This window comes from Camelus bactrianus, chromosome 17, assembly GCF_048773025.1.
Source record: "Camelus bactrianus isolate YW-2024 breed Bactrian camel chromosome 17, ASM4877302v1, whole genome shotgun sequence".
Taxonomy (NCBI): Eukaryota; Metazoa; Chordata; class Mammalia; order Artiodactyla; family Camelidae; genus Camelus; species Camelus bactrianus.
Window position 1 is genome coordinate 42,966,544 of NC_133555.1, and position 22,563 is coordinate 42,989,106.

Here is a 22,563-nt window from a genome sequence, read left to right on the forward strand (position 1 = left end):
TACAAATAGAGGTGTATCAGGTTTTTACTTCCTGTTGTCTGCCAAAGTCACCCTACAGGCAGTCTATGAAAAAAAACTTTGCTAAAATAATTCTAACCACAAGAACAAACAAACAAATCACATATAAAACCATGTACTTTGCTATCTCAGACAAGTTAGTACAGTTCATGAAATTCTAGAGTTCTTGAATTATCAGAACCAGATTGAAATTATTCCTTCTGGGGCAAAAAAGAAAAAGAAAAAAAAAAAACCAAACCATTCACAGTGATTAAGAATCTGCACATCCAAGATGCTTCCGTGGGCTGTGTTGTGGTTTGACAAGAGGCCTCCTGATTGCATCATGCTCTCCCTTGTATTTATCGGAAGAACCAGAAACTGCATGCTTTAATTGTGTAAGCTGGATTTTTCCCCCTTTGCTCTGTTTTTTCTCACGCAACATACTCACCGGACATTTATTTCGATCACATCACTTTGAGGCTAAATACCTGAGAAGAGAGAGAGTCTGGAATAGCAATTAGAGAAAATTCACTCCATAGAAACTCACAATAATGAAATCTTCTGTTTTGGAATTTATCTTTTCAAGTGTTTATCAGAAGGTCAGGTTTGGTTAAGGGTAGGCTGAATTTAAGATATACAGACGACATCAAGACAAGCTGTCCAAAAAGCAGCTGGATATATTGGTCTGGAGCTCAGAAGAGGGGATATCTGGTCAACTAATCTTTGACAAAGGAGGCAAGAATATACAATGGAATAAAGACAGTCTCTTCAACAAATGGTGTTGGGAAAACTGGACAGCAGCATGTAAATCAGTGAAGCTAGAACACTCCCTTACACCATACACAAAAATCAACTCAAAATGGATCAAAGACTCAAACATAAGACAAGATACAATAAACCTCCTAGAAGAAAATATAGGCAAAACATTATCTGACATACATCTCAAAAATGCTCTCCTAGGGCAGTCTACCCAGGCAATAGAAATAAACAAATGGGACCGAATGAAACTTAGAAGCTTCTGCACAGCAAAGGAAACCATAAGTAAAACAAAACAACCTAAGGAATGGGAGAAAATTTTTGCAAATGAAGTCGACAAAGGCTTGATCTCCAGAATATATAAGCAGCTCATATGACTTAATAAAAAAAAAAAAAACAACCCAATCCAAAAATGTGCAGAAGACCTAAACAAGCAATTCTCTAAGGAAGACATACAAATGATCAATAGGCACATGAAAAAATGCTCAATATCACTAACTATCAGAGGAATGCAAATCAAAAGTACAATGAGGTATCACCTCACACCAGTCAGAATGGCCATCATTCGAAAGTCCACAAATGACAAATGCTGGAGAGGCTGTGGAGAAAAGGGAACCCTCCTACACTGCTGGTGGGAATGCAGTTTGGTGCAGCCACTGTGGAAAACAGTATGGAGATTCCTCAAAAGACTAGGAATAGACTTAACCATATGACCCAGGAATCCTGCTCCTGGGCTTGGATCCAGAAGGAACCCTACTTCAAAATGACACCTGCACCCCAATGTTCATAGCAGCACTATTTACAATAGCCAAGACATGGAAACAGCCTAAATGTCCATCGACAGAGGAATGGATAAAGAAGAAGTGGTATATTTATACAATGGAATACTATTCAGCCATAAAATCTGACAACGTAACGCCATTTGCAGCAACATGGATGTTGCTGGAGAATGTCATTCTAAGTGAAGTAAGCCAAAAGAGAAAGAAAAATACCATATGAGATCACTCATACGCGGAATCTAAAAAAAAAAAAAAAAAAAAAACTCCATAAATACAAAACAGAAACAGACTCATAGACACAGAATACAAACTTATGGTTGCCAGGGGGATGGGGGCTGGGAAGGGTAGACTGGGATTTCAAAATGTAGAATAGATAAAAAAGATTGCACTGTGTAGCACAGGGAAATATACACAGGATCTTGTGGTGGCTCACAGCGAAAGAGAATGTGACAATGAATTTATGTAAGTTCGTGTATACCTGAAAAATTGTGCTCTTCACTGGAATTTAACACAACATTGTAAAATGACTATAAATCAATTAAAAAAAAGTTTTAAAAAAAGATTTATTTAGGGAAAAAAAAAAGAAAAAGAGGGGATGTCTGTGTTGGACTCATATTTGGGAGTTATCATCTGGTGGATGAAATAAAAAAGAATAGGTAAGATGTGCCAGAAGGACTCAGAGATTATGAAGAATGAGAAGGGCTGAGAGCAGAACGCTCGGGAAGACCAACCCTTGAATGATGGGTGGAGGAGGATGTGACAGCCAAAAGAACTGGAGAGGAGCTCTTACAGCAGGAGGAACTGACTCAAAGGAGAAGGAGAGATTTAAAGAGGGAGCAAGGGAGCACCTCCGTCTAGATAAGGTGGAAACGTGAGCACAGGTATTCACCTTTCCTGATTCCAAACTCAGATCTAAGGGACAACTGTTATATAAACTCTGAAAACTACAAATAGAGGTTTTCCCAAGATAGAGGCAGGTAGGAAGCCAGCTAGAAAGTGTGAAGATGAGATGAGATTGAAGGAAGACCCCATGGCTGTCCTACAATAACTCATCTGGGGATGTTATGAAATTTAAATGAAATGAATAATTTGCTGGCAAAATGCCATTTAACAAACCTATCTCGTGTCAATTTAGAAAAAAATTGAACACAAAAATGTAAAAATGTTTTCAAAATTTATTTTAAAAGAGGTGCTAGGTTTAGATATTATTGTCAGGTTTTTTTCAAACATTCAAAATGGAGATCTGGGTTTTCCAAACTGTTTCAGAGAAAAAATAAACAAAAAAAGCAACAAATAAAAACAACCATGAGTATCTTCCCAAATAATCTTTGAAAACTTGGCATATTCCTAAAAATAAAATCTAAGAGCACAAAGTGACAGTTACAGAACAATCTCCCTTAGGTATACAGATGTGAAAAATATGATAAAGTATTGGCAATCAAACCTTAGCAGTTTATTAAAAGAAAATCCATGTCCAAAGTGGGACCTTTTCCAGGAATGTAAGAAGAGTTTAATTTAGGCTATCTATTAATATAATCCATCACATAAAGAGGCCAAAGGACCAAGAAAAAAAAAATCACATGGTTACCTTAATATTTGCCAAACAGCCATCTGAAACAATCCCACATCCATTCCTGATGGAAATTCTTAGTAAGCTAAGAACAGTACCCAAATTTAACATAAGAAAGAGTGTCTCAGTTTTATTGCAAACATGAGTGGGAAATCTGGAATTTGTGTGGAAATGCAGTCTTAAGAAACGATTTGCTTGGAAATGGATTTCTCTTGAAGTTAAATTTGCAAACCACCACCTTATGTTTCTCAGGCTGAATGTGTACATTTGCAGTGGCTTGCAGAGTAACTTGAGATACACGAGATCTAAAAGCACCCCTTAGCACCAACACTGTACAATACACACCTACAGACCATGTACACGTACAGCAAAATTTTGGCAACATTTAAAGTTAGTTAGGTACTAGCCCAAGACTTCCACTCATATTTACTGTATTTTGGGATTTCTAATGGAATAATATCCTGTCCCTGCCTATCCCCATCCTACACCCCTACCCACCCCACCAAAAAAAGAGAACTATGGTTAGAGAGGTAAAATTATTATTGTAGGTATTAAGATAGCTCCAATAATAATAGTTAAATTAACTTACTGTGTGCCAGGAACCCTGTTACGCACTTAGCATACACTAATTAATTTAACCCTAATGCCAATGCTGCAGAAGGCCATTATTATGCTTTCGTTACAGAAAGAGCAGTGAAGCTCAGGAAAGTGAAAGACAGGGAAGTTTGTTAAGTGGCGTCCCGAAGTGGGACGGTGGAATCTGAACACAGCTGTTTCTGACTCCAGAGCTCATGCTCTGAACCAGTAAGCAACACAGCACTTCTTCATTAATGAGTAAGAAATGGAATCTAAAAGATCTTAGATTATAAAATTGATATAAAACATATTTTTCCTCTATGTCAGCTCTCACCAGTTAGAAAATTTATCAAAGAGGTGGTTCATAAGAGTAACTCAGAGTGTAAAATATCCAGAAAACAGCTAACAGAATTGGGCAAAAAGGATTTGAAAAAAATTCCTAAGTGTTTATAAGTGACATGAAAGATGTTTCACTAACTAAAGATATATGCTATGTTCTCGGATGAGGAATACCATTATTTGTAAAGATTTTGCTGAAATGATCTTAAAAATTTCATGTAGTTACTCCTAAAATATTATATTTAAAACTTGACAGAAAATCTAAAAGGTGAGTGCAGCTAAATAAATAAATAAAATTTCCAGGAGGGTACTTGTATTATCAATTATCAGTCTTCTATAAAGCTACAACAATTACAACATTATAATAGTAATGCCAAAGCACAGTATAGTAATAACTGCAAAACCATTAGAATATAACAGATGACTCTAAATGCAAACCTAGTACACATTACCATTTATTATATAATGAATGCAGCATTTCAAATCAGTGAAAAAATGAATTATTCAATAAACGATTTTAGAAATACTTAATCTTTTGGAAAAAATTTAATAGCTTCCTTACCACATAACAACATAAACTCCAGATGGACTGAAGTGATACAAGTAAAAAAGTATATAATAAGGATATGGAGAAACATACAGATTAATATTTATTTGGTCCCATAGTGGGGAAGACCTTTCTAAATATAAATGGAAAAAAGAAGCCATAGCCAAATAAATTTGAGGCATTTAACGACATAAAAAAACTTCTATGTTGAAAATGTAATAAAACTTGAAAACAAGTTTCAATCTGGGAAAAGGTTAGCGACATATGTGACAGATCACGGTTTTACTATGTATAACGAATTTTTAAAAATCAATAGGAAATAAATCCTCTATTAAAATAAAGACATGAATATATAATTTATAAAAGAAATAAGAAAAAAATTTAAAAATAGAAATAACCCTTTCTAGTGAATAGATGTAATTAAGACAATAAAAAATTTCAGTATCTCTATGCCCTTCAAATTTGCTGATTAAAAGGCTATGATACTACAAATAAGAAAAATAGCTAACAAAAAAGTTAACTGACTTAAAAAATGGGCATAGACCTTGAATGGACATTTCTCTAAAGAGGATATACAAATGACAAATAAGCCCATGAAATGGTGCTCAGCATCACTAATCATCAGGGAAATGCAGATAAAAACCACAAAGAGGTATGTCACATCTATTAGGATAAAAAAAAAAAACAAACCCAACCCAGAAAATAACAAATGTTGGTGAGGATGTAATGAGATTGGAACCCTGTTCATTGCTGATGGGAGTCTAAAATGGTGCAGCCACTGTGGCAAACAGTGTGGTGATTCCTCAGAAAATTAAAGATAAAATTACCATATAATCCAGCAGTCTCACTTCTGGCTATATGCTTAAAAGAAATGAAAGCAGGGACTTAGATACACCAAAGTTCATAGCAGCATTACTCACAATGGGCACATGTCCATCAATGGATGAGTGGATAAAGAAAACGTATATACATACAATGGAATCTTATTCAGCCTTTAAAAAGAAAGAGATTCAGACATATACCAAACAAGAATGGACCTAAGATTTATGTTAAGTGAAATAAGCTAGTTACAAAGGGCCAAATATTATATGATTCCTCATATATGAGGTACCCAGAGTAGTCAAATTCATAGAATCAAAAGTAGAACAGTGGTCGCCAGGAGCTGGAGGGAGAAGGAGATGGGGGGTAACTGTTCAATGGGTACAGAGCTTCATTTTGGGAAGATGAAAAAGTTCCTAAGATGGTGATGGTTGCACAACAATATGCATGTATTTAATGCCACAAAAAATTACATTTAAAATGTAACCATTTAAAAGCTGGTGTTGGTAAAGTTTCTGTTATATATATTTTACCATAAATTAAAAAAAAAAACTCTAGGGAGACTGAATTCTAATGTGTACATGGAGTAGAAATCTGAAAAGGAAGAATGGGACAGAAACAAATTTCTCACCAACTCAGGTTGATGAGAAAGAAACCTTAGTACAGACATAAGGTAGACAATAAACAAATATTTCCCTGGGAATTCAAAACCACAGCTCTGCCTTCACATAGATTTGGGGTTTAAATTTATACAACACAACTTGGTCTGAGAAATGCCAAACTGGAAAAAAGTAACACAAAGTTTGGTTCTCAGGTAATGATGCTCTGGGGCACTTGGTAGAAGCAGAGTCTTTGCAATGGGATATATTATTGGAAGAACTTATACTATAAGGATGCCCATTCTCTCAACACGGATTTGTAGATTCGATGCAACCCCAATCAAAATCCTATAAAGTGTTTTTGTGGAAACTGATTAGCTGATTCAAAAATGCATATGGAAATGTCAAGGGCCCCAAATGACCAAAACAATTTTGAAAAAGCAGAGCAAAACTAGAAGGCTTACTGCCAGATATTGAGAGTTTTTAATAAAGCCATTACATTTAAGGCAGTGAGGTACTGGTACAGGGTTAGCCAAGTAGACCAATGGGGCAGAATAGCAACCTCCATGTAAATGGCAAATACAGCCATCCGATTTAAGGCAAAGGTGGCAGCGCAGCACCATAATGAATTTGACCCCTACCTCACACCGTACCCAAAAAGCAATTTCAGGTGGATTATAGACCTATGTGTAAAAGGCAAAGCAATAGCATTTCTAAGAAATAATACAGGAGAGTCCCTGCACGTGTGTGGGGTAGGCAAAGACTGCATAAGGAGAGCACAAAAGCACTGACCGCCACAAATGAGAAAATTAATAAACTGACTGAATTCAACAAGAATTTCTGTTAAGAAGAGGCAAGCCACAGCATAGGAGAAGATACTTGCAATACAATTATCTTTTAAAGTAGTCATAGATCTAGAATATATACAGAATTCCTACAAGTTAAAAAGAAAATGACAGACAACATAATAGGAAAATAGGCAAAAGATTTGAATAATTACTTCATGAGAAGACATTCTTCTCATGCCCCAAAGCATAACTGCTAAACACATTAGTCGTTGGAAACATACAAGTTAAATCTGCAGTGCAGTACTACTAATCACCTACAAGGAAAGCTGAGACGAGAAATACAGACAATACCAAATGGTGGCGGGATGAGGATCAGATGGAACTCTTATACACTGTTGGGGAGAGAATAAACTGACAAAGCTACTTTGGAAAGTTGACAATATCTACCCACGCTGAACATACGTACGTATACCGTAAACCTAGCAGTGTTGCTCCTTTGTATACACCCAACAGAAGGGCCATGAGGGGTACGTATAAGAATGGTCAAAGCAGCAACCAAAAGCAAGAAACAATCCAAATGTCCATCATGAGCAGAGTGCACAGACAGTGGTCTCCTCATACAGTGGTATGCTACGTAGCAATGAAAATGAAAGCTACTGCTGCATGCAATGGCAGAGATGAGTCTCACAACGTAATTCAAAGTGAAAGAAGCCAGGGCATAAAAGAATACACATTGTATGATTCCATTTATATTAAGTTCAAAAATAAGGAAGATGAGTTTATGTTGTTAGAAGTCAGAATATTAATCACCTTTGGGAAGGTAGTGACAGAAAAGGGTATGAGGATGGTTCTGGGGGCGCTGATAACATTCTATTTCATGATTTTTGCATTGGTTACCTACAGATCAAGAATTTATTTTCTGAAATTTCATTAAGCTGTCATCTTACAATATGGGCACTTTTTGGAATGATGTCATACCTCAATAAAAAGTTTACAAGAGAAAAGGCTATGAGAGGCTCTTTCTAGAGAGCACTGTGTCAATGAGAATAAAAGACCTTCAAAGGGTTTACTTCCAGACTGAGCAATTCTACTTCCCATGAAATTAGTGAAAAATATATTCAAATGTTTATGTATCAGGAAGCACATTTTGGTATTTCTGGGAAATGCGGGGCACATCCTCATGGTTAGGGACTTCTTGTTAGCTCAGAAGGTGGTCCAGGTTCAGAGAGAACCATCCAGGAACTGGGGGGACACCTAGTCCATAGCTCCAGGGCTGTATCACGCTTCCAAGATCAGTCACATGCTGGTGAGTCTATGGCCTATCTTCTTGGGTGTGCAAAATAGCTAAGAGGAAATCTCACTGCAGTCAACAGCATAACTGAAAGTCCACAGGGAGGAAAACTCAGTTATATTACTGGAACGTCAGCTTTGATTACTGAAATTCTCCCAATGATGACATTTGCAATCGGCCAGTGACACAGTCAACTAATCTGAAGCAGGATGAGAAAGTAAACAACGCTTTATGCTCACAAATGCTGTCAACATTTTGGGTGTTTTATATATTCTCGGGCCTTAGAAAAAAGCCATGCCAGTCGGGAGTTAGCATCCCCCTGCTAGAGACTGGGAAGCCCAGGCTCCGAGAGGTTAGGCAGCTTGCCCACAGACACAGCGGGGGCAACTGATGGGAAGAGATGTGAGCTCTTGTTTATTTGACCTCAGAACCCTTCATATCATCAAGATGTCATACAAGTGATGGCAGGCGGCACCTGTGCACCAAACCTGCAGGCCACATGAGACCCTAGTAAGATTTCCATGCAGTCAACAGGAGAATAGACATTCACTGCAATAAGAGATGCTGAAACATGACATTTTTCTTAGTACTGAATGGTCTCTGTCAAACACTTAGAAAACGCACTAGGTTGTAGCCTTCCTGGGAGAATGTATGGAAAGTCACAGGGGTGAGGTTCGTTAATGGCTTTCAAAGTCTTTCAACTCAGCTAGTTTTATGAAAAACAAAACCACATAAACTACATTACAACTTGTGCTTACCAGAATTTACCCTGCGGAAACTGTGTGGGGTACCCAAGATCCAGGACACAGTTCTTACACAGGGGCCTGGCAGCAACTATCTGTGTGATCTTAGGCAAGTCACTGCCTCTCTCAGGGCCTCGATTTACTCAACAGAGAAAAAAGGGGGAGGTATTTAAATAAGCTTCAAATACTCTGAACACTTTATCGATCTGGTATAAGCTATGGGTCCCTTCCCCAGACGGTGCGCACGTGCGTGTACGTGGGCAATTTTGAAAGTTCTGGCTGTTCACATGTATCTGCGGACCTCCAAAGAACATCCCGACCCTTGACTTGAAACATGCGGAGTAGTAATAATGGGCTTGTAGTCATGTCTAGAAAAAGAGCCCTTATCTTTTAGAGATTCAACCTGAAATATTTATGAATGAAATGCTCAGATGTCTGGAATTTGCTTCTAAATGATCCAGTGTGTACCGGGAGGGGTGGTGGCTGTGGTGGGGGTATCAGATGCAACGAGACTGTCGATGAGTTGATAACTGGTGCAGCCAGGGGATTAGGCACATGATGATGCTTTATACTGTTCTCTCTCCTTTTGTGTGTATTGAAATTTTCCATAATAAAGTAAGTTCTACACAATAAAAATTATCCATAATTAAAAAATATCCAGAATAGACCAACTTTAGTGTTTCTAATATTTATTAGAATTAGAATATTTCTAATTCTAATATTCTATGATTTAGCATTCCAAAGAATCTGCATAGAAAATGGACTTTCATTTTACATGCTCAGGGCATTGAATCATGTTCATTCTTCTAATGGACCCTGTAGACTAGACGGTTTGTTGTGAGCCGACTTTCTGATGGTTCTGTGATATTCCACTTAATCACTTTCATAAATACACTTTCGGGGAAAGAATAGGAGGACCAAATGCAAAGAAGCTGGACAAGAACTGGGCTTTAATCATTTCACGTGATAGTGTGGCTCAATCCATCGTCAAAGATTTCTTAAGATGAGAGGAACAAAATACAGCTGCAAATGCGTTTTCGTGGTGTAGAAAATACTTGGTTAGGATAACAGATGCAACAGAAGGATGTAGGATGGAACACGGGCATGAGAGACGGGTCCACGGGGGTTGAGAACTTGTCCTCCGGAGCTATGCCACCCAGGTCCCTGTCCTTGCTACGTCACTGAACTAACTCTGCAGTCACGGGTGACCTATCTGAGCTTCCCCTTTCCCACCCATAAAAGGGAAATAATAGCACAGCTTCCCTCAAAGGATTATTGTGAAGGGTCAGGTTGTGCCCAACACAGAGCAAGCCCTCAGCAGACGCTCACCGCTGTTCTCTCAACTACGTAAATGGACAAAGACGTGATCGAACTATTATCGGTAGTTGCCTCTGGATTGTGACCGATGGGTGATTTTCTTTTCTTTATTTTTTTTCTGGACTTTTCAAATTTCTACAGAGAGTATTTGTTACTCTTATAATCAGAGAAAAAAATATTTTAAAAACTTGGAGTGAAATCTAACAATCAAAACAAAGGAACAAATACAACAAAAGGGAAAGGGACTCCCAGATACAGAGAACAAACCAGTGGCTGCCAGAGGGGAGGGAGGCGGGGGGAAGGGGTGAAAGAGGTGACGGGGGTTAAGAGGTACAGACATCCAGGTACGAAACAGGTAAGTCACAAGATGTAACATACAGCACAGGGAACATAGTAATGTTGTCATAACTCTGTGTAATGAATAATCTATAAAAAGGTCGAGTCACTAGGTTGTACACCTGAAACTAACATGAATCAAATCATGATTTAATAACATGAAAAGAAAAAAAACTGATTTTAAAAGTCTTTGGTGAGAAAGTAGCTTAATGCCCCGAGGGGCCGGAACCATGCCTGTCCCACACAGTATGCTGACAAACACACCACTTCAGAGGAGAGGGAGGTGGGCTGACTCCCAGTGCCTTGTCCCCATTTTCCTCGCCAGCCATCTTCAAGGCGGGAGACCCTTGTAAACGCCAGTGAGCCTTCCAATGTGGCATTCCCGGTGGAGAATGAACAGAACCTTCCTCTGCCTCTTGTCATGCCACCCTGCTCCCTCACCACACATCCTCCACACCAGCAGTTTAGCCTTTTGTGAGAAGCACGGGCCCTTGGACAGTATCACAAATGCTAAGCCAAAAGTTTGTTTCATATTCAGGCACACGATTTTGCTTTCGATTTCTTGGGGTTCATGCCCCCGTCCCCCATAGCCCACCTCCACTGATGGAGAACACCTAAGCCATGACAGCAGATTTAGGAAGGTATAAATACGCTTGGAGAAAAACTGACGTGTACAAATCTGACACCATAAGCCAGGTAAATTGGTGGATAATGAAGGGTATGACAGCATTACATATGTGGTTCTTGCTCTGCCAAAGAATTTACATGGAGATCTATAAGTAGCGAGCCCATACAGTGTGTTTGCACCATGCTGCTGTCTACCCACATGCTAAGCCCTTTCCAGAACAGACCTACTACACAGCAAGAGGCCCAGTGCAAAGACTCGAATGCTAGTTTCACTCTGGAGTTTAGCTGCATTCATTGACAGTATTCCAGATCCCCTTTGAAATGGCCACTGTCTCCTGTCGCTTAGGTGATTGAATGTCAGTGATGGGCAATGATGAGACACCCAGAAACTTCCGGTCGGAGGGGCAGTGGTACACATGTGTGGGTTGTGAGACTGCTTTGGAGTGAATCATCGTGCGAGACAGATCGCATCTCCTTACATCAAGAAGGATAAAGGTAAAAACAACGTTTGCGTCCTTAGTCTGCACCGGGATGGACGTTAGCTCATCTCACTACTCCTCATGATGATCCTGGAAGCTGGGGCTTTTGCCCCATTTCCAGCTGAATTTTAAGAAAGGCATTTATCAGAAAAATAAAATAAAATAAACATAATGCAAAGCTCTCTCTTGGGTTACCATCCCTTGATGGTTAACTCCCGGAAGCTGGGGTACACACAGAGAGCAGCGTCACTTAAACTGAGAGCAACTAAGCTATGATTTTGAACCTGCTGGTGTGTCAACGGCTCCCAGGGATGTGTGAGAAGGGAGACAAGGATGGCAGCTGTCTGTGCCACCTCTGACCTGCTCTCCTAACTGACACTGTCCTTTCCTCCATTCCTACTTAAGGACTGCCCCACATTTCAGAGACGCCCAAGGAACTCAAAAGGAAATCTGGATAAAGAGCCAGGAGTCCTGCATGTAAAAAAAAAAATCCATATAACTGCAAACTCCATCTTAGGGTTTTCACTCCCAGCTCACATGCCATTTGGCATTGCACTGCTAGCAGCTGCATTTTACTTGATTCTTTTCCAAGATTTCCAAACATGTGCCTGGCACCCAGGAGAGTTTCAGAGGAAGCGTAACTGACAGAAGTACTGCGGGGTTGGTTTTGTGTATGTTACTTTAACTCTCATAAATGCAAGTGTAAGTTCAAGTATTAACTTCCACAAGAAGAACATCAACTTTCCGGTAAATGCAGTCTTGCCCTTTGCCTAATCTTTTTTTTTTTCCCCTGTAATGAGTGCTATCTGAAGTTAGGGATGAGCTATTAAGCAAAGGGTCTCAGGCCCTTGGGATACAGACAACACTTTGCTGGTCCGCAAGGGCCCCAGCTTTTCTGGAGAAGTATCCCTGGCTGTTTGTCCCTCGGCTTTCAGAAGCTGCCTAGTATCTACATGCGCTTTGGACACACACAGGTTCAAACCACAGAACAATCACGCCATCACCACCCAAGAAAGCGATCTGAACCCGAGGCGACGTGAACTGCGGGTGCTCGCTCAGAGATGCCCAACGCAAAGCCCTGGGGCTGTGTGGGCAGGAAGGGATGTGGTCCAGCATCAGGAGCCGGACCAAGTCTCAAGGTAGATACAGTCCTTAAGACCTGGTGGAACTAGGGACACGTCTCAGCCTCCGGTGCCAGCGTCAGTTCGGAGGAAACAAAGGTGGACAGAGAGGAGAGGAGACAGTTTGTGTTTTCTTGGGGCAAGTGTGCGCGGTACCTTGGATTCCTGGCTGCTGGTGGATGCAGGAGAGGGCGGCTGCTCGGCGCTCGCCGCCTCCTTGGGCAGCCCGTCCACGCCATCCTCACGGGCGCCGCTCGGAGGGATCATCGTGGCGGCGCGGGAACGGTGTTAGGCTCCCGGAGGAACAGCGAGGCTCGCCTTCCTCGGCGCGCCCTCCCCGCAGCGCCGGCTGGCTCAGCTCCGGATGCCGGGGACTCCCATCCTCGACCAGGCGCCGAGGCGCCCTCCTCCGGCTTCGCCCCGACCCGGGCCCTGCCCACCTCCCCCGCAACCCCCGCGGGCCAGGGGAGGGAGCGCCCGCCCCGCGCTGCCACGCCCGCGGCCACCTCTCCTAAGGCCGCACAGTTGTGACAGCCACTCGGCAGCGGGCTCGCGGGCTCGGGATGGTCCACCCGCCGGAGAAGGGGGTGGGGGGAGGCAGCTCCGGGGCGGGGCTTCGCAGCCCCCGAGGGAGCAGCTGGGCAGGAGGGGGCCGCGTCCTCAGGAGGCCCTGCGGGGAGGCAGGACGCGCACAGTAGGGTGGAGACAGGGGATGCTTTAGGAAGGAGAGGGAAAATTCAGACCAAACCCCGAATGGCTGATCCAGCCAGGAGGGACCACCTGCAGAACTCCCTTCTTCTACACTCTGAGAAACAGCGACTCAAAGGGAGCTGGTGACTTAGCTAAGTTATTTATAGGGCTCAGTGACGGAGGAAGCCGAGATGGGGTTCCCCGGCTTGAGCACGCTCCTCTTTCCTCTGTTCAGTTTTGGAATAAGGCAAAGAGATCCTGCAGAGGGGATGTGCCCTAGTTTTGTTGTGCATTTCAGGGTTAAGCCCTTCACGTTTTTTACTTTATTTAATTCTTAGGGCCATCCGATTGGGCTGGGTAGTATCTCTCCCATTTCATAGATGAGAAAACTGGGGTTTTAGGGAGGCTAAGTAATTTGCTCTAAGTCACTAATCTGTAAATGGTGGAACTTGGATTTGAACTCATTTTGGCTTCAAAATCCATGCTTTTTTGGACTGTGGAGCCTCAAGTCTACACACACACACACACATTTTCCATGAACTGTGATAAGGAAAAGCACAGGATAATGAGCGTGTACAAATGCAGCCTGAACTAGTGTGGGGCCACAGGGAGGTTTTCTAAGGAAGTAAAGGAAAGCCCCCAGGGTCCATGGATAATTCCAGTTTTAGTGGGCAAGCATATTGGGGCTTACAATAAGGCACTCTTCATCTTTGGATTTTAAGAATTGAAGAGCAGCTAGAAGATGTCATCTTCCATTTTAGTAAATGCTTAGCTTTGATTAACACTAGTCATTCTCCAATAGCATAAGTTTTTTTTTTCCCTTTGGGTTTTTTTATAGCACTATTCACAATAGCTGAGACATGGAACCAACCTAAATGTTTAAGACAGAGGATTGGATAAAGAAGATGTGATATATGTAAACATTGGGATATTACTCAGCCATTAAAAAGAATGAAATAATGCCATTTGTGGCAACATGGATGGACCTAGAGATTATCATACTAAGAATTAAGTCACAGAGAAAGACAGATATCATATGATATCACTTACATGTGGAATCTAAGGAACATGGCACAAATGAACTTATTTACAAAACAAACAGATTCACAGACATAGAAAACAAACTTATGGTTACCAGGGGGGAAGCAGCGGGGGAGGGATAAATTCCGAGTCTGGGATTTGCAGATATAAACTCCAATAGCATAAGTTTAAGTGTTGTCCCCTCGAGAGACATGTTAAACGAGCTAGTATATCCTTCCTCCTCACTCCACTCCCATCCTAGTAACAGAAATCCTTCATCTGATAAATCATAGCTACCTTCCCTAGGAAATTGTGGAATTACCTGTGGTTGCCAAAACAAATCAAGCCTTTAGTCATGTGTTTCTTTCACATAAATTCCCTTTCTATTTCATTCTTTGTTATTTAGCTAACTTCTTTTCTTCTTCAAAACACATCCCCAAACACTTATTACTCCTGAAATCTTCCCTGACTCCTTTAGTCTAATTTAGATTTCCAAACCGATGCTGTGTTCTCATGGTTAACAGGGAAGAACAAATCTGACTCCATATTAGATCTGTTCCTTTGGCTTTAACCCTGTGCTCTATCTCCTGTGCTTAGTCATGTTGGTTCTGCACGTTTTGTAAAAGAATGTTGCCAATAGCCTGAAATATACAGGGTAACCCACTCTCAAGGCTCTGATCTTTAAGGGTCTAACACTTTTCCATATAGAGATAAGTAGTTGCCGAACAGAGAATAAGGTTTGTCTTGTTGGAAGTTTAGATGAACATCATGACCTACGTGAACAGCTGCAAGGACAAAGGATTCTGACACCAAGAAGTCTGCACCAACCAACCATACCGTCCTCCCCTTCTCAGTATAAAACAAGCCTGAATTCTGACTTGGGTAAGATGGTTCTCCAGGAAATGAGTCCCCTACTTTCTTGGTCTACTGGCTTTCCAAATAAAGTCGTAATTCCTTGCCCCAACACCTCATTTCCAGATTTATCGGCGTGATGTGCAGTGAGTGGAATGAGTTTGGACTCGGTAACAAATTTTGAGGAAGCCAGCCGGGGGCCCTGCTGCTCATGGCCAGGCAGCCCTGGCTTGGGAATTTTGGGGTAAGGCCCAAGCAGCTGCCAGGACCACTTGTCCTGAGGATCTTCCCTTCAAAATGCTCCAAAACGGCACCAGCCGCCCCAGTGCTTGGAAGTTGGAGCAAGAAATTGACATCTGGGAGCTGACAGGCTCCATACAGTAGGTAGGGTAAGCCGCTCTGGTGTGTACAGCTGGAAACTTTTTACCTCTATGTTTGGGGCTTTTTTCTCTGGAATAAACCAGTTCATTTTGTATTTGAGTGGGGTACCCTGCTGGAGAGACGAAATAGTTGCTGGACTTTTACCTGATTTGTGAACCAGTTCATTGCTTTCTTTGGATGCTAGCATTTGTGTGCATTGCTTGTATATTGTTTGTCTTGTATTTCTGTCTTTAAAAAATGCGGAATATTTCAACTATCTCTAAAGAAAGTCCTCTGTGGTGCATTTTGGATAAGTGGTCTGAGAATAACTAAAAACCCATGCCTAAGAGGAAGAGGAACAATGTGTGGCCATAGTACCTGCCCGGATCCCTACAAGGGGTTTATGCAGGTTAATCCCCATATACTGCCACTCTTGCCATGTTAATTAGACCATTTGTGGTCTCCTGTGTCACTGGTATATGCAAAACTCCAAGACCAGACTTGAGCATTTATTCAGAGTTTTCTATTTGTCCTTTGGGTTTTTTGCTTCATTTTGTTCTGGTACTATTTCTCCATTTACAGCCAAGTCAGTTTCATGATACTTAAAATTTTACTGATGTCAAATGGAGGAAAGGAACAGAAAAAAACAAAAAACAAAACAAAACAAAACAAAACCTGTCTGTTCTTGTCTGAGAGAGGGACGTTCCCAGGAAGAATATAAAGGTTCCACCTGGTTCCTAAAATCACCAAAAGCCCCAGCCCAGAATTCAGCCCGGCCGGTTGATGCCACGGCAAAAATGATTAGAGAGGATCAGTTGCTATTTATGATTTTACAATAAAACGCTGAGGAATGGTGGCCTTTGAACGGCTCTATACAACTCTGCAATTATAGACATTCTTTGAAAAAGAGGGAAGAATGATAAACTCTCCTATGTGCAAGCATTTGTGCTATTACATTAGGGAAAGTAAGAAAAGGAAAGGAATGACAGGATATGTTGCTTCAAACCTTAACTCTTTCGGCTGAGCTCGCTGTCCAAAGTATCCACCCCCTCCACTGCCTTCCGTTCCTGAACAGTCAGCCCCAATTCCCGACACTGGAGCTCAGGAAGTGGTCGGACTGGCTCCCTCCCCTTATAGGGATCAATTAGAAAATCCTGTGTTAGTTCCTGGGGCACAGGGGCCTGGTCTGGTATTGTCATCTAAGACCTGACAGGGCACCCAGTCTGGACCAGGAACCACTCCCAGCACAGGACAATTTCCCCTGCTCCATTATCCCATGGGGGGCCTAAATGCAAACAGCCAGCAGACTGGGTTTAACAAAATTAAAGAAATTCAGCAAAACTAAGTGAAGACCTCTCTAAATTTTTGGAAAGGATTTATCATCTGTCTATAGCAGATCCTGAGGCCCCTGAAAATGCTAGAATGGTAAATGTAAGAAAATTGCAAAAAATTAGATGATACACTTGGAATGAACCCTTCTCCACTGGTAGAAGTTGCTTTTAAAGTGTTAATCAACAGGGAAACACTTATTCTGGAAACCCATCACTTTACCCAAGGTTACCCTATATCCTTCACCATCACCTCACTCAGCTCATGTTTTGGCTTCCTTGGTCCTAACCTGTCCTTCTTTGTTTTAGAGAATTTTACTTTACCAGCTGGATATGTGGGACTCGTACGCCTTGGTTTGGCATGATCCTAAGCCATTTCTTCACCACCATGGGGCCTACGTGGTGATAAAATGCCACATCTAAGGAAGTGGCTTCTGGGTTTTGGAAACTTAATCACAGCATGATGCTACATGCTCTCAGGACCTGCCTTAGTCTTGCACATTAAGGGGTAATGGCCCTCCAGGAAGTGCAAGGGAAACACCCAGGCGGCTTTCAAGAGAACCAATTTTTGTCCTAACTTCAGCAGCTTCCATTAACTTGGGTTCCATGATGTGCTGTTCTAACCTTGGACTCTTTTTTCCCCAAGGAGGCTGAAAAGAAAGGAGTCAAACAATACAGTAATTGGTATGATCTTTGGAAGTTATGCTTTGTTTGACTTGCTGGTATCTCTGGTATTTGGAAAATATCTTGTACATATTGGAGCAAAATTTATGTTTGTAGCAGGAATGTTTGTCTCAGGAGGAATTATAATTCTCTTTGGTGTATTGGACCAAGTTCCAGGAGGACCAGTGTTTATTGCCATGTGTTTTCTAGGGAGAATAACTGATGCAGTACTCGCATCTTCCATCTCTGCAAAGCCATTTCCAAATAGTGTGGCTGCAGTACTGGGAAGGCTTGAGACTTCTTCTAGCCTGGGACTAATAATGCTAGGGCTTCCCCCAGGTGGCTTCTTCAATCAATCCTTTGCCTATGGGGTGCCTTTTATTTTTCTGGGATACACAGTTACCCCTTAACATGTGTATTTCACCGAATTATGAGTCTGATTCAGCAAAACAATTGGAAAAAAAAAAAAAAAAGACAGGAACCTCTCATCTGGTAGAAGTTATATAAGAAGACCTCAAATCAACAACCTAAATTTCTACCTTAAGGAACTAGAAAAAGAAAAGCAAAAGGGGAAGGCAGGGAACACTGCAGTTAAGAGCAGAAGCCCTGTCTTCTAGGTCACTAATTCGTTCCTCTGCATCATCTCCTCTGCTTTGCACAGTCTTTAGATCTGTCCTCATCTCAGCCAATGAGCTAACCAATTCTACTTGGTTCTTCTTTATAGCTTCGATTTCATTTTTGATATATTTTATATCTCTAAACACTATCTCTTTTAGTTCCTTCAATACTTTGAGCACTCCTTTTTTGAAATCTTGATCTAGTAGGCTATGGATGTCTATTTGACTGATCATTCTTTCAGGGGATTTCTCTTGTTCTTTTAATTGGGAGGAAATCTTTGCAAATGAAACCGACAAAGGCTTGATCTCCAGAATATATAAGTAGCTCATACGACTTAATAAGAAACAACCAAACAACCCAATCCAAAGATGGGCAAAAGACCTGAACAAGCAATTCTCCAAGGAAGACATACAAATGATCAATAAGCACATGAAAAAATGCTCAATATCATTAATTATCAGAGAATGCAAATCAAAAGTACAGTGAGGTATCACCTCACACCAGTCAGAATGGCCATCATTCAAAAATCCACAAATGACAAATGCTGGAGAGGCTGTGGAGAAAAGGGAACCCTCCTACACTGCTGGTGGGAATGCAGTTTGGTGCAGCCACTGTGGAAAACAGTGTGGAGACTCCTCAAAAGACTAGGAATAGACTTACCATATGACCCAGGAATCCCACTCCTGGGCTTGGATCCAGAAGGAAATCTACTTCAGGATGACACCTGCACCCCAATGTTCATAGCAGCACTATTTACAATAGCCAAGACATGGAAACAGCCTAAATGTCCATCAACAGGTGACTGGATAAAGAAGAAGTGGTATATTTATACAATGGAATACTATTCAGCCATAAAAACCGGCAACATAACGCCATTTGCAGCAACATGGATGTTGCTGGAGAATGTCATTCTAAGTGAAGTAAGCCAGAAAGAGAAAGAAAAATACCGTATGAGATTGCTCATATGTGGAATCTAAAAAACAAAAAAATAAAGCATAAATACAAAACAGAAATAGACTCAGACATAGAATACAAACTTGTGGTTGCCAAGGGGGTGGAGGGTGGGAAGGGATAGATGGGATTTCAAAATTATAGAACAGATAAACAAGATTATACTGTATAGCACAGGGAAATATACACAAGATCTTATGGTAGCTCACAGAGAAAAATATGTGACAATGAATATATGTATGTTCATGTATAACTGAAAAATTGAGCTCTACAATTTGACACAACATTGTAAAATGATTATAAATCAATAAAAAAAAAAAAGAGCAGAAGTCAACTGAATTAAAAACAGAATAACAAGAGAGAAAACCAATGAAGCCAAAGTCTTATTTGGGCCTGTCGTGTGGCCAGCAGAACGAATCTGGACTCTGAAACAATGGCAACCTTCCCTGAGTGATCAGTGACAAAGTACTCTGTCCTCCCGCGGGGCTCTGAGCTCCACTCGGCCAGGACCGCGCCGAGTTCATCCCGTTCCTCAGCCCGCAGCTTGTGGTGAGAGGAGACTGCTCCTGCAGCCCCCTGAGCTCTAAGATGGCCTAGGCGCTCATTACTCCAATTGTCCTGAGCACACTGAATGGAGAAAGACCCTGGATGCTTCTAGAAAATGCTGGAATTTAAAATCAAATAAGCTTCTTGATGTTGAAGATTCTGTCTGTGTTGGTTTAAGAGAGGATCTTAAACTGAGAGTCATACTGTCTGAGAATGTGGGGTTCAACGGTTTGTGGGGTCAGGGGTCTGCACAAAGGTCGTTAGGTCCACAGATCCTCTCAGGGAACAGAGGCGCTTTGTCTGAGTCTGTGCGCTGCTGGCAGAAATGGGGGGCGCTGTCTCTGTGTAGGATGCCTTGAGGCTGGAGTCACAGACACTGCTGCGGTGGGACCCAGATGATCATGCTTATTTAATTCCAGGTCCTGGCGTGATGAGAGTCCTCCCAAGTGGTCATGAAAGCCAGCCTTGAGCTGGTACTGAGGGGACACTGATGTACTGAAAGGGATGCCCAGAGGACGCTGCAGAGGACTGACGGGCTCCATGAACTGGAGGTTAGTGGATGGTAGACCAGCAGAGTAACTCCCAGAGGACACCTGATAAAGCACTGATATCCCTGAGCAGGAGTGTACATTTTCACGGTCCTGTGGGAGATACCCCTTCAGGATGAAATGGGGTGAGACCTCACAGAAGACTGGAAGTCCTGCTTTAGAAGCTGCAGTGACATTTCAGCCATAGCTGTCAGGATGACCTCTTTTCCACTGGAGGTTGGGAAATTCAAGTTCCAGAGAATTATCCTAAGTCTCGAGCCAGCAGCAGGACCCTGTGACTTTTGTAGCTTCCCTTCATGGTCCATTTCACTCTGGTTACTGGTTAAATATCTACCCAGCAGAAGTGGGAGGCATGCAGAAATTTATCTTCATACTTGAACTGGAAGCTCCCACTCTGGGTTCATTTACTTACTTGTTAATTTGTAAAGACAGCAAAGCCCTCCTCCTGATGGCATGTGACTGCCTTTAACAGTCACACTGCCAAGCAGAAGCGTGGATAATGCTTTCAACTTTCCCCTGTTGCTCTGCCCCAAGTTTGGATAAAGAGACTGGACCTTCATTCTGTGGACTTTGGCTTCTTGTAGAGCCACTTGGTAAAAAGAGCCTATCAAGACTACTTTAACTAGAACAGCCGTGCTTATGAAGGGTACAAAAGAGAACAGCAAAGGAAGGAAAAAGGGGGGATGGTCAGACTGTCCAGGGGTGGAAAACCGACAAGGAGAAAGGAGAGGGGATCTCAGTGGTGGAGTGGCTCTCCTTCACTGTCTGATGCATCAGAGTCATCATGGATAATGAGACATATGAGAAGGGCATAGGGTTTGGCAATTGGGCCCTTGATAATAATAATGGCTAACATGTCTTGGGTTTCTCCTACGCTATAGACATTTTTCTATATGGTATTTCATTTAATCTCTACAAAACCTTAACACGATCAAGATAGTTATCCTAGATTCCACCGTGAGCATGGGGTCAGAATTTGAACTCAGATGTATCCCGCTCCGGGGTCGAGTTTTGGCTCTGCTCTGCTGGCCCCCAAACAACAGCAGAACCCGGATTTGGTGAAGAAGTAGCCAGTCTTCAAGGGAAGGAGAGATGCAGCCTGAGAGGCAGAGGCATGATGGAAAACGCAGGGAGAGTCTTCACAGAATGAAGGCCTGCCCGCTCCATTCTTTTACCATCAGTTAGTAAGAACCACATCTACGCTTTGAAGGCGAAGCCGAGGGGCCAAGACAAACGAGGCGTTCAGCCTGTAAGGAAGGGCCGGGAGTCCTGCATTCATTGTCACCCTCTGGCTGCCCCGATGCAACTGCCTTCAAGCCCAGAGAAATCCAGTGCTTTGCCCCAAGTCTTACAGCCAACAACACAACAACAACAACAACACAACAGCCCCTACTCTGAGCAACTGTTCGTGCCAACCTGCAGTCCTCACAGCAACTCAGGACGGGTCTCTCCTCAGCACCACGGCCCGTCTTTAAATTTGGAGACTTGTCAGGGTGAGTATGATCCAGCTTACATCCTTATCACCTTGTCTTTTCTAAGGACCAATTAATAAGAACAAGAGCAACACGAATACTGAGGTAATATCTGAACGGCACCGTTGGCTGCACCGGAATCGTCTCCACTGGAGACGCCTGGAAGAGGGCACGAGGTCCACGTGTCACGCAGCTGCTTTCTGGTTAAGGTCTGCCTCTTCTCTCTGAACAGAGCAGACATGGGCTGCTTCTAGCTGGTAGTAGCCCCTGTGAGACGGAGGATGACGTGAATCTTGATTCTCCGTTTAGTGGAAGGGCCATGAACTTAAACTCCAAATATTCCAGCTCTTCCACTCAAAAGCAGTGAGAACTTACACAATTGATTTGATCTCAGCTTTGGTTTCCTCGAGTCCCGAAGGGCTAAGAAGCCCTGTGTGAGCTGTGTTTTCCTGTTCATTATAGCCAAATGCACACACAGTTATCAAAAGCGGATCTTTTCTACACTTCTGAAATTATTAACATCTCCTATCTGAGGAGGTCAGAGGCAGGAAATACCTAAAGTTTCTTCTTGGCTGGTCATTAGCATTTCCCTTTACGTATTCTCTTCCATGCATTCAGGGTCACAGTTTTAAGAGGTACAGGGTTCAGCTCACCCTGGCCTTTCTGCTCTTCAGAAACACCTGGTCTGTTCCCCCTCCCAGCTCTGACCCTTGCCGCTGTGCCCTGCAGCTGAGAATCCACCCCCCACCCCATTATTCCCCATGGCCAGCAGACCTCGGCGTCCAACGGCCGAAACATCCTGCTTCTTTCCCTTCTTGCTCGGTGTCCTTT

The 22,563-nt window shown here is 42.2% G+C and overlaps 1 protein-coding gene across 2 annotated transcripts in view; it reads right to left on the minus strand.

Moving 5' to 3' along the window:
* STAC (SH3 and cysteine rich domain) overlaps nucleotides 1-13,278 on the minus strand; it is a 95,241-nt gene extending 81,963 nt beyond the window's left edge. Inside the window, exon 1 of one of the 2 annotated variants that reach the window (XM_010946262.3) lies at nucleotides 12,841-13,278. In XM_010946262.3, the coding sequence (XP_010944564.1) occupies nucleotides 12,841-12,951 (111 nt within the window). In that variant the 5' untranslated portion in view covers nucleotides 12,952-13,278. The remainder of the gene's footprint in view (nucleotides 1-12,840) is intronic. The other variant, XM_010946264.3, reaches the window with a different exon arrangement.
* Between the last annotated feature and the right edge of the window lie 9,285 nt (nucleotides 13,279-22,563).